Source organism: Notamacropus eugenii, chromosome 2 (genome assembly GCF_028372415.1).
Source record: "Notamacropus eugenii isolate mMacEug1 chromosome 2, mMacEug1.pri_v2, whole genome shotgun sequence".
Taxonomy (NCBI): Eukaryota; Metazoa; Chordata; class Mammalia; order Diprotodontia; family Macropodidae; genus Notamacropus; species Notamacropus eugenii.
This window is the reverse complement of record NC_092873.1, coordinates 94,418,418-94,430,761: the sequence shown is the minus strand read 5'-3', so window position 1 is coordinate 94,430,761 and position 12,344 is coordinate 94,418,418. Positions and strand designations below refer to the sequence as shown.

Genomic DNA, 12,344 nt, shown 5'->3' with positions numbered 1-12,344 from the left:
TCATTCTCGAAAAGGATTACGACACAAGGAAGATGATGCCATGGCATGCAAATGAATTGGATTTAAGTGAAGGAAGACTGACTGTGCAATGTCATCACCTCACTTTCTCCTCTGGTACCATCTGGATCCAGTAGCAAGATATCAATCAGGATGACTGGAGATGGCCGTATGGTCCATGGGGTCACAAAGAGTCAGATGTGACTGACCAACATATTCCAGGCACTGTGTAAGGTCCTATGCATATAAAGCAAAGAGTGAGATAATCCCTGCTCTCAAGAAGCTTACATTTTAATAGATGAAACAACTTTTATACATCTAAGGATATATACAGAATGAATGTAAAGTGGATACAAGATAGTTAAAACAAGGCAGTTATGGAGGGAGGGCACCAGTAAGGTGAGAGTGGGTTGGGGGAAAGCATTGAGAAAATCTCTTCTGGCTGAAGATGGTGTTTGAGTAGTTTTTAAAGGAAGAGATGAGGCAATGATGCCAAAGAACTGCACTGGGGGATGTAGGAGATAGGAGTGCTCTGTGACAGGAGCAGAGAGAATACCAGGTTGGTTGAACAATAAAGTGAAGAAGGGGAGTAATGTATGATGAGGATGGAAATATTTTTGTTTAGTTACTTTTGGTCGTGTCCAACTCTTTGTGACCTCTTTTGGTGTTTTCTTGGCAAAAACACTAGAGTGGTTTGCCATTTCCTTCTCCAGATCATTTTATAGATGAAGAAACTGAGGCAAACAGGGTTAAATGACTTGCCAAGAGTCATACAACTAAATAAGCTTCTGAGGTCATATTCAAACTCAGGTCTTCTTGACTCCAGGACCAACGCTCTATCTACTGGGCCACCTGGATGCCATCTAGCTGTCCCACTGTGCCCCTACTATGATAGATGACATAGTAGCTAGAACTCATCAGGAATACTGGAGTTCAAATCCTATACCAGACACTTACTGTGTGACCCTGGACAAGTCACCTAACCCGTATCTACCTGTAACAGCAAGTAAAGTGGAATTTGTTTGTTTGGAGTTATTTTCCCAGGCTCAGGGTAAACTGTGAGCATCTGAAGGTTCAATCTTCTTTGAACCCTGATAGTTCACAGCTGTGCTGAGTCATGTAGGTTTCATGCCTACTGACTGAGCCAATCAGGAGTTGAGTCTTCATTATTTATATTTATATATGCGTGTGTGTGGGTATATATATGTATATACATATGTTGGTAGGTTGGTATTTTGCTTTGAGGGTTCGCTTATGAGAAGGATCTTGTGATTCCCTGGTCAAGATTCTGAGTGGCTGTATGTTCAGACTCCTGGCTGCTCAGATGAAAAGGCTCTCTCGTTCCAGGGATGTATGTAAAGTATATAGCAACATTGCTTTGAGGCAGGCAGTAAGAGTCCTCTCTGTTGGTCTTTATTTCTCTGCTTATATTTCCTCTGTATGTTGAATGTAATTATGTTGAATGTAATTAAAGTGTTTGTTGACCCCTCAAAAGTTGCCTTTCCTTTTATAAATGCAGATCTAAGAACCTGTGATAGCAGTCTGCCCCCCCCCATGTATGTTGGAATGATCACTGATACACTACCTCAGTTTCCTTATCTGTAAAACAGGGATTATAATAGCCCCTACATGGTTGTTGCGAGGATAAAATCAGATATTTGTAAAATGCTTTGAAAACCTTAAAGTGCTATATGATAACTAATAGCTAATAATAATAGCTGACGTTTATATAGTGCCCACTATGTGCTGGCCTGTGCGGAATACTTTCAATTATTATCTCATTTGATTATCTCAAAACAACCCTGGGAGGAAGGTGTTATTATTATCCCCATTTTGCAGATGAGGAAACTGAGGTAAACAGGGTGAAGTGACTTGCCCAGGGTCACCTAGCTGATAAGTGTTTGCGGTTGGATTTGAACTCAGGAAGATGAATCTTCCTGATTTCAGTCCCAGTGGTCTATTCACTGTGGCACCTAGCTGCCATAAATATAAATATTATCTATCTGTGTATCTATCTATCCTAGCTACTATTATTTTAGGGCAAAAGGGAGCTTCAGGAATTTATTGAGGTGATAAGTGATATGGTCCAATCTGTGTTGAAGAAAAATTACTTTGGCAGCTGTGTAGAGAGGATGGGCTGGAAAGGGAAAGGGAGGGTACTAGGAAGAACAATTAATTAGGACACCATCGCATGAGTCTATGTATCACCCAACTTGTGAATGACAGGCGTGAGGATTCTTGCTCACATGAGTCTGATGTGTGGCTTCTGGACTGCCTTACACCTCTGATATTCTATGACTCGAAGCCAGGGCTTCTGACCCCAGATCGATGATCTTTCCAATATATCACCGCAAGACTGATGCCAGAGATTAGAAAGGCAAAGGTAGCTAGCTGACTGCCTCCAGAATGTTGGGATGCCCTGCCCTCGCCGTCTCCCAACATACAGAAAAACACACATACACACGCGCCCCGCCACCCCCACTTACCTTAGATCCCTCCCCCTTCACAGATACATTTTTGTGAACCCTCCAGTTGATCTCTCCGTCATTGGGAATCCCCGATTTACCTGACCAACACACCCAACACACACACACACACACACACACACACACACACACACACACACACACACACACACACACACACACACACACACACACACACTATCTCCACTAGGCTCGCGATGCCCCTTGCTGCAAGACTAAGGAATACTTCCACGGCCCTCCACCTTCCTCCCCTAACATATAAACCTCGAGCCCTGTTTAAAACACACAGAGACCTCAGCCTCCCCCTCTCCTCCAACCTAGTGACAAACACCTCCCCAGACCTCAGCCTCCTTCTCCCGCCATCTCCTACCTCTCTCTGTCCCTCTTTTCCCCACGCATCCTCCCTAGCCTTCAGTCCACCTCTCCAGCCCATCCGTCCCCTTTCACCTTAGTCCTGCTTCTCATCAAACCTCGGCCCTACCAAACCCCTTCCCCGCCTCTCGATAACCCAGAAACCGAGACCTCTGCCTGCCTTCTCCCAGTATAAGCAAACCTGCTTCCCCACTCCCCTTCCAAACGGCCCCCCCCTCCCGCTTCAGCCCGCCCCACAGCCTGGGACCCACCCCCAACGCGAGCCCACTGCTATCCCCCGCCCCACCAGGACCCCGCCCTTATCCTGCCACTTCTAGGAACTATCTCCGCCCCTCCTCTCCGGACTCCCCCAGTCCATCCGCGTACACCCCGCTGGTTCGTTCTGGGTAGGGAAGGTGGCTGGAGCTGGGGAAATTTGATTTTCCCGCAGCCCGGCTGCCTTGGAGCAGAGGAGGCGGCGCTCTCAGCCAGTTTCCCAGCCCAGCTCGCCCGCTTGGAGACTAGAGGGAGGCGAGCCTTGGAGCCCGACCACGCAGCCACCTAGATCCCTGCGTTCCCCACTTATCGAGCTCGGTTCCCCTTTTCTTCCTCCTCCGTCCCGCCCTCTCCGTTCTCCTATTCTCCCTTTTAACCCCCCTCTTCCTGTCTTCCTCTCCACCACCCCTCTTCCATCTTCTCCAACACCCTTCTCCCCATCTGTCTCCAGCAGCCCTCTCCTCATCTCCTTTGCACCCCTCTTCCCGTCTCCCTTTCACCTCTTCTGTCTCCCTTTCTTGCTTCGTCTGCCCCCCGGCTCCCGTTCCCCTTTCTCATCTTATACTATCTCTTATCTCTGTCTCCTACTCCCCATCTCTCTCTTTCCACTCCCCATCCCTACCTCCCTCTCCCCATCTCCTTCTCCCCACCCATTTCCCTACATCTCTCTTTTTCTCTCTCTCTCTGCTGCTGCTCTCTCCTCCTTTCCCTCTCCATATCCTCTCTTCTCCCTTTTCTTCATTCCCCCACTTCCCCGCTTTCTCTCACCCTTCCCACGCCTCTTCTCTCCCTCCTTTTCTCTCTCCTGCCCATCGTCCCTGAGTTGGGGGTGAACTCAGCTACCCCTCGCGTGCTGGTTCCGCCCTACTGGAATCCCCAGAAGCCCCCAAAGGCTTCATTTTGCCTTCCCCCAGAGGAAGGGGGCAGTAGGAGTGGGGGGGTGGGGGTGGGCAATCGTGTTGGGGGCTTAGCTGGGCAATGGAGCAGCCGGAGGATATGGCGTCAGTGAGTGAGTTCGACTCCCTGGCAGGCAGCATACCAGCCACCAAGGTGGAGATCACCGTGTCCTGCAGGTGAGTGTCCAGGGCTCTCTCAAATGACCAATAATGGGGCTTCTCCGCCCAGGGGACTGACAGACTCCTTCAGCTCCCTTGGGTTCTATGCCTCAGTTCTAATCAGGACCTTCCCTCTGTCCCTCCATGTCTGTGTGAGTATCCCCACCACACCTACTCCCTAAAGCTGAGTCTCCCAGGAACTCGTATGTCTCTCCTCTTGGATGTGCAAAACCTCTGCTTTGCCCAGTCCTAATCCCACCCCACCCAGTTTTTCTGTATCTCCTTCCCAGCCCTTAGTTGTGAGACCTGCTAGGTGGGATGTGTTATGGGGTGAGGGGAACCCAAGTACGAAATAATGCCTTAGGAGTGAGGGTAGCCTAGATCAGATCAGGAAAGTTTGTGCTCTGTGGTATGGCTATATAGGAAGCTAGAAAAAAATGGGAAGGAGGGAGGGCAAGCACTCAAGGAAGAGAAATTTACGGTGAAGTCTAAGGAGATGCAACTCTTGATGCCCAGCTTGGTCTTCTCTTTATAAATCTAGGGTCTAATCTAGGTTTGTCTTTGAACTGCCCCTCCCCCACCCCAGTGTCAAGTTGATGGTTTCTTCCTAGCAGCCTGAGCTTCTCCATTCTATACCCTTTAGTGGCTCTCTAGTCTCCCGTGTCTCCTTATTTGTTTTTTATTTCAGCATCCCTTCCTACATCAACAGTTGTTCTCTGAAAAAGAAGGCTGATAAACTCGTTCCCAGTGAGGTGCAAATGGCTGATGACAGCATTAAAGAAGAGTGACCATTAACTGGGATCCCAGCCTTTAGCTAAAGGGAATGGAATTTCTGGTAGAAGCCAGAGGATAAGAGAAGCATTTTTTTTTGTCTTTCTCCCTAAATCACACCACGACATTATGGAAGCATCACTTAAAATCAAGGTCACCCTTGTTCTTGTTTCTACAAGGTTCTGGAATCTATCAGAGAAGTGGGCTCATCTTAAGACAGTTTAGAGTGACTGGCAGAACAATGACTTCCAACCCAGCTACTCTACTAGCATTTGGGAAATATGGTGGGAATTGTAAGAGTCCTGGGGTGTGTGTGTGTGTGTGTGTGTGTGTATGTTTCCTGCATTCTGCCATATATCCATTAGAGTTATCCCTATAGCTTTGGTCACCACTTCATATCAGTCACATTTGAATCTAACACCCTCATCCCCAGAATTCCCTCAGAACCCTCTCCCCAGACAACCTTCCAGAAGTATAGGTATTATGTAGTTAGTTGGAAGAATATTGTTCAAAGAGAGGGGCTAATCTGTGAATGGGGGAATTTGTCAAAAATTAGGACTTCTCTCAACCCTTGAGTCCTATAGCCTACGAAGGGTTGTGGTGAAGTCAGCCTGGTGTGAGGATTGTGGGTGCCATCAACCTTATCTAGGCCTTCATCACCTCCTGGATCCTGTAAACAACCTTCACATACTCGTTTTCTCTTCTAATCCATCTTATGCACTGCTGCTAGAATGGGCTTTAAACACCATTTGCTTTATGTCATTACCCTCTACTCCATGATTCTCTAATGCTCATTATGTGAAATCTCGCCTGCTCAGCTAGATTCAAGGCCCTTCTCAAAATCTCCATATTTCATTATTCTTCTTTATCATTGTACCCTCAACCATTCATTCACTCAATATGAATTTGAGTACCCGTCCTTTGAAAATGGATGTGATAATACCTTTCCCTATGTTTTGGTAGAGTATGTGCTATCTCTATACCCTCTCCCTAAAATGTACTCTGGGTTCCTCTCTGCTCATTCTTGCCTCCTCCTTTTTTTTAAAAAACCAAGCCTAATAGTCCCTTCTATGAAGCCTTTCTTTATAAATAGCACCCAATTTTGACCCAATCTTTATTCTAAAGGCCCCCTTGGCCTTTAGAATCTTGGCATTCTTGATGGCTAGAGCTGGAGAGATAGGAGGGACTTGAGAAATCATAGTGCTTAAACCTTTTTTTTGGATCATGGGCCACTTTGGCCAGGAGTTCAACTTTGACCTCAGATATTTACTAGCTGTGTGACCCTGGGCAAGTCACTTAACCTGTTTGCCTCAGTTTCCTCATCTGTAAATTAAATTGGAGAAAGAAATGGCAAATCACTATTTTTATTGTCAAGAAAACCCCACATGGGCTCACCAAGAATTGAACAACTAAAATGACTGAACACAAAACTACTTTATGTATTTGATAATTAATATTGCTTGTTAATCCCCTTCAGATATTTTAATTCCTTTCAGATATTCTTTCTGTGTATGTTTAATTTCCTCCAAAAAGATTATGGGTCTCTTGATGGCAGGGGCCCCTCCTCATTATATTTATTCACTCCTGTGAATTCACTCAATTAATGCTGTTGTCAGTAAAATTGGTTCATAGGATTGTAGGTAATCCATTCAAACCCTCTTCCTCTCCCTCTTCCTCTAACCTTCTCCCAGTCCTGCTGCTGCCATTTTACAAATGAAGAATCTTCAGCCCAGGGAGGTGAGATGATTTGTCCAAGATTATACGGGTAATATATAACAAAGCCATGATTCAAAGTCATGTCACTGGGATTCAAAATCCCAATCCAGTGCTCTTTCCATCAAACAATATGGCTTCTGTCCTGTCTCCAGAAATGCCTTTACCCTAGAAGCTCTAAGGGATGTCTGAGAAGCAGTGGAAAAACCACTGGTTCTTGAGTTAGAGGACTTGGATTCAAGTCCTCCTGTCACTTACTACTTGAGTGACTTTGGGCAAGTCACTTAATTACTCTGAGGCTGGGTTTCCTAATCTGTAAAATGGGGGCAGGGGATTGGACTAGGTGATCTCTAAGGTCCCTTCCAGTTTTAAATCTGTATTCCTATGGTCAGTCTTTTTGAGCTAGAAGTGCCTTGGGAAGAGAAATTTCTCCCAGGTCCCAAGATCTTTGGGGACATGGTCAGAGGAGAACTAGTTAGGGGAAAGCACTAATAAAGGAGGAACTAGGTGGTGCAATGGACAAAGCATGGGTTTGGAATCATCTTCCTGAGTTCACATGTGGCCTCAGACTCTTATTAGCTGTGTGACCCTGGGCAAGGTACTTTACCCTGTTTGCCTCAGTTTTCTTGTCTGTAAAATCAGTTGGGAAGGGAAATGGCAAACCACTCCAGTATTTTTGCCAAGAAAACCCAAATGAGGTCACAAGAGTTGGATATGACTGACTGAAAATCAACAACAGCTAATAAAAGAACAGAGGAGAGACAGAGGGGGAGATGGGAGGTGGGACATAGGACCTTCTTATTTCTGCTTGTAAGAAGGTGTTTGGTGGTATGAATAGGAAAGCAGAAGAGAGGAGAGAGGAGCATGATGCCAGGGGTGGGCTTGGAATTAGAAACACATCTTCCTTCCTCTTTAAGGTGTCTGGGTCTTTTTGTTGATGGTTTTATGTGCGATAGGAAAGAAAGAGTGTGGAGAGGGGAGAAATGCTGGGCAATACCCAAAAGCATCTCTTCAGCTTGGTCTACATTCTGGTGGATGGTACTCCTGGAGGAGCAGGGCTTCCATGGTACTTGTAGAGCAGAAACTCTGTGTGTGTGTGTGTGTGTGTGTGTGTGTGTGTGTGTATGAGAGAGAGAGAGAGCGAGAGAGATATGTGGGTGTATTTTCTTCCCTACAGCATCATCTGTGACACCAGGATGATGGGTTGGGAATGGGAGGAGAGGTAGGGGAGAAATGAGAAGAGGAGAGAAGACAGGAAGGATAGTGATTGGAGGTAGGATGCATCTTGCCCTCAGTGCTGGGGTTTAGAGGTAGGGAGGGCTCTTCCAGAGTGGAAAACTGGCCATAGAAGGAACCAAACATTCTAAAGAAGATGATTGTGGTCATAGATAATGTAGGTATGAGATTTAAAGTTGGAAGGGACCTATGAGACCATCCAGTCCAATCTGAGAGATGAAGAAACTAATGCCTAGAGAGGAGAAATGACTTGTTCAAAGTCAGTATCAGAGCCAGAATCTGAATCCAGGTCATCTGACTTCAGATTCCTCGTTCTGTCCACTGATCCATGATTTCCTGTTTAACAGCTAACTCCATTTCACAGGCTCATGGCATCATAGATTGATGGCTGGAAGGGACCTTAGAGGTATTAAGTCTAATCCATTCATTTTACTGTGAGGCTCAGGAAGTGAAGTCACTTGGCTTAGGTGACAATAGGCAATGAATAGCAGAGCCAGGTCCTCTGACCCTGAATCCTGAACCCCTTCTCCTAGATCACATTGCCTCTTACCATATGTCACAGGTTCTGCCTGGATCTGCTTTCTTACAGTCATAACCAGCCACCACCAAAAGGCACATCAGGTTGATTGCTCCCTTTGTTTGTTTGTTTTAAAAAATTTTTAAATTTTTTTGTATCACATTCATTTCCAGTGATATCCCTCTCCCTCCCCTACCTGGTGAGGCAACCCCTTTTAACAAAGATTAAGCAGGCAAGAAAGAAAAAAGGCAGCTTAGTAAAAGTAACCAACACATTGATTATCTGATAGTGTATGCAACATTCCGTAGCTGTAGTCCTCCACCTCTGAAAGGAAGTCTCTCTTTTTCTTTGAGTGGAAGGATGAGCCTTGACCCTGCCTAATTCTAGAGATCTGTATCCTAAGGAGGAGATCCTGGCAGTGGAGGGGGAAGGTAGAGACACTTCTGAGACCCAACTTAACAAACATATAAAATCACTGATGGGGCAGCTAGGGGACTCAGTGGATAGAGCACTGAGCCTGGAGTGAAATCCGACCTCAGACACTTACTACCTGTGTGTGTGACCCTGGGCAAGTCATTTAACCTCTGTTTGCCTTAATCCACTGGAGAAGGAAATGGCAAACCACTCTAAAGAAAACCCCATGGACAGTATGGCCCACAGGGTCACAAAGAACTGGACACCACTGAACAAATGTGGATGGAATCCTTCTAGGCATCAGGAAAGATACAGAGTCCCTTCTCTCCTAGAACCTGAAGACAGGTAGGAGAATAAGACACAAATCAAAGTAACCATAGTGTATGAAGACATATGGCACAGGCTCGTGGAAAGAAGGTTGTACATGCAATCCAGAGACACAAAACTGAACCTCAGTGTGGCCATACTGAGGTCATTAAACCTAAATTTCAGGGCTGGTAATGTCTGCCCTACCTAGCTCACAGGGTGGTGATGGATCAACCTTAGAGCCCTATAGAAATGTGAATTGTTCTGATGAGAGGCAGTGTTGTGGAGAAGAGAGAGCATTGGAATCATGGTCAGAGAATCTCAGATTTGGAAGGGACCACGGATGCCATTTGGGCAGCCAAGTGGCACAGTGGGTGGAGCCTAGGGTCCATCCACTGGAGACATCTTCCTGAGTTCAAATCCAGCCTCAGACACTCACTAGCTGTGTGACCCCAGGTAAGTCACTTATCCTTGTATGCCTCAGTTTCCTCATCTGCCAAATGAGTGGAGAAGAAAATGGCAAGCCACTCCAGTATCTTTGCCAAGAAAAACCCAAATGGGGCCATGAAGAATTGGACATGATTGTACAACAACAAATAGATGCTATTTAACCCAGCCTTTCCTCCAATAGGAACCCCCTCCACAATATCGTCATCAAATGATCATATCCAGCTTCTACTTTTACACTTCCAGGGATGGGGAATTTACTATCTCTGGAGATGGCTTATTCCACTTTTGAACTATTATTTGTAAAGCACTTACATAGCACAGTGCCTGGTACTCAGTACGTGCTTAATAAATGTTTGTTTCTGCCTCTCCCTCCCCCCTTTTATACATCTCTAATTGTTAAAACTTTTTTTGATCTCCCTTTACTTGTAGCCTAAGTTTGCCTCATTGGAATTTCCTTCCACCTATCATTCCTAGCTCTGTTCTGTAGGACTAAGCAAAACAAATCTTATCCTTCCTTCATTTCATTTGTTGTTCAGTCATTTTAGTCATGTATTCTTTGAGACTCTATTTAGGGTTTCCTTGGCAAAGATACTGGAGTGATTTACCATTTTCTTATCTAATTTTACAGATGAGGAAATTAAGATAAATAGCATGAATTGACTTGTTCAGGGTCACACAGTTAAGTAAGTGTCTGAAGCTAGATTTGAACTCAGGAAAATGAGACTCTCTGATTCCAAGCTCAGGGTTCGATCCACAATGCCACCTAACTGTTTCCCTTCACTTGTTAGCCCTTTATAAACTTGAAAGCAGGTATCCTATGTCTATCCCTACCTCCCCCAGTCTTTTCTAACTTAAGGCTTAACATAATAATAACTGACATCCTTAGAAAGAACTTTAAGGCTTACAAAGTGCTTTACATACATTGACTCTTGTGATCCTTATAAACAGCCTGAGGAGGAAGGTATTATTTACGAAGAAACGAAGACTTAGAAGGTAGAGTGATTTACCCAGGATCTTGTGTTCAGCAAACGTCAGAGGCATAAATATACACCTCATCGGACCTTGCACCCAATGAATTTATTTATTTTTTAGAAGATAAACATTCATCAAATACACAGTCACAAAACAGTTTTATTAATAAAAATTAACAATAGTAATATTTAAACCCAGATAGTTCCTCACTTGAGATCCAGTTCCCTCTTATCCCATGTTGATTTCCATGCTCTAAATGATTCTTAAGATAAACAGTTCTTAAAGTGTGGTCTAGGGATTCCTGGGAATCTCTAAGATCCTTTCAGGGGGTCCAGGATATCAAAATTATTTTCATAATAATACTAATTTGTTATTTGCCCATTAAAATAATCCTTACTTTTCCAACCACATATCTGCGGGAGACCAGATTTTCTTCATATACTTCAACCAAAACAACATATCACAACAGATTGAATACCGAAACAAATAGAATTCAGTTATCTTAAGATATTAAGTAAGACATTAAAGAGATTTGTAAAAAGATGTAAAACAGTGCCACTTTTCTTGCTAAATGTTCTTTGTTTTGGAAAATATAGTTATTTTTCATAAAATACTCTATTTTTGTAACTATGCAACAGGTTCATTATTTTTAAACAAATGAATACACATTTTAAAAATTGATCAGCTTAAATACAGTAAATATTGTTAGATAAAACCTTTCATGAGTCTTCAATAATTTTTAAGAGTGTAAAAGGGTCTCAAGACCAAAAAGCCTGAGAACTTCTGCCTTAGGACATGGCTTCTAGCCCTCTCCTTATCACAATCATTCTCCTTTGCACATGTCCAAACTTCCCAATGTCTTTCCTAAAATGGATTACAACACCTAACTCTGACACTAACTGTGTGACCTTATGCAAGCCATGCCTCTTCTAGCCTCAATTTCCTGTCTGTAAAATGGGGCTAATATTTGCACTGCCAGTCATTGTGTGGAGAGTTAGTTGTCAGCTGTAAAGTTCCTATAAGGTGGACTATTTTTATAAATGATTGTAATTTCTAACACTGGGGCTCAAGGAAGAGATTATCAGGCAGGCTGGCCCTTAGGATTACACCGCAGAGACAGCTTGCCTCCTCCTCATTCGTGTCGGTTTGTTGGCCTTTTTCTCTTGCCTTCACAGACTGTCTTGAGCTGTTTGCCCAAGTGTACATCTTTGAGATGAGCCACCGGAGCAAGAGGGTGAACAGCCCAAAGAACTCTGAGGCAAAGGAGAGGAAAATATCCCAACAGAAACCTGGTCTGGGAAGAATTCTCTATCTGCTCCCATACCCTAGGGCAGTGGTTGGCTATCTTTTCAAGGTGGCATTACATGGTTCTAATTCTTGTTCTTTTGGTGTGTGGGGAGAGCTGGGGGAATGGGTTGGGAGGAGGGTCTGGAAGCAAGGCTAATCCTTTGGGGGCAAAGTACTGGGGAGGATGGCAGTGTTACTAGGTTCTAGGAAGGGTGGAAGGAACACTAACTGGAATCTCCCTGGCAAGGAGTGGGATCTGACAGGCAGTATGCTATCTTGGGTGCACAAGTCATTAATTGCCAACTCCAACCAAAGAAGGCCAGGTTATCTTTTGAGTGATGGGAAAACCAGTAAAGATTTGAACATTCTCATTAACCCTTTCAGGTGACAGGAAATATCTGTGTTTTACAAAGAATAGGATGTCATGGGAAAAATTCAGAGGGTCACAAAAACTCGGTCTATGGATATCTAGCACGACTCCAATGGTGCTATTGTTTAGTCATGTTTCAGTCA

At 44.4% G+C, this 12,344-nt stretch overlaps 1 protein-coding gene across 11 annotated transcripts in view; it reads left to right on the top strand.

Moving 5' to 3' along the window:
* Positions 1–3,176: 3,176 nt before the first annotated feature.
* The window catches only part of CPNE5 (copine 5), a 209,361-nt gene continuing 200,193 nt past the window's right edge, over positions 3,177–12,344 (top strand). For 2 of the 11 annotated variants that reach the window (XM_072641947.1, XM_072641950.1), the window contains exon 1: positions 3,179–4,183. In XM_072641947.1, coding sequence (XP_072498048.1) covers positions 4,089–4,183 — 95 coding nt within the window. In that variant the 5' untranslated portion in view covers positions 3,179–4,088. Of the gene's footprint in view, positions 4,184–12,344 lie in introns of all 11 variants that reach the window. The other 9 variants (XM_072641944.1, XM_072641949.1, XM_072641945.1 and 6 more) reach the window with 6 other exon arrangements.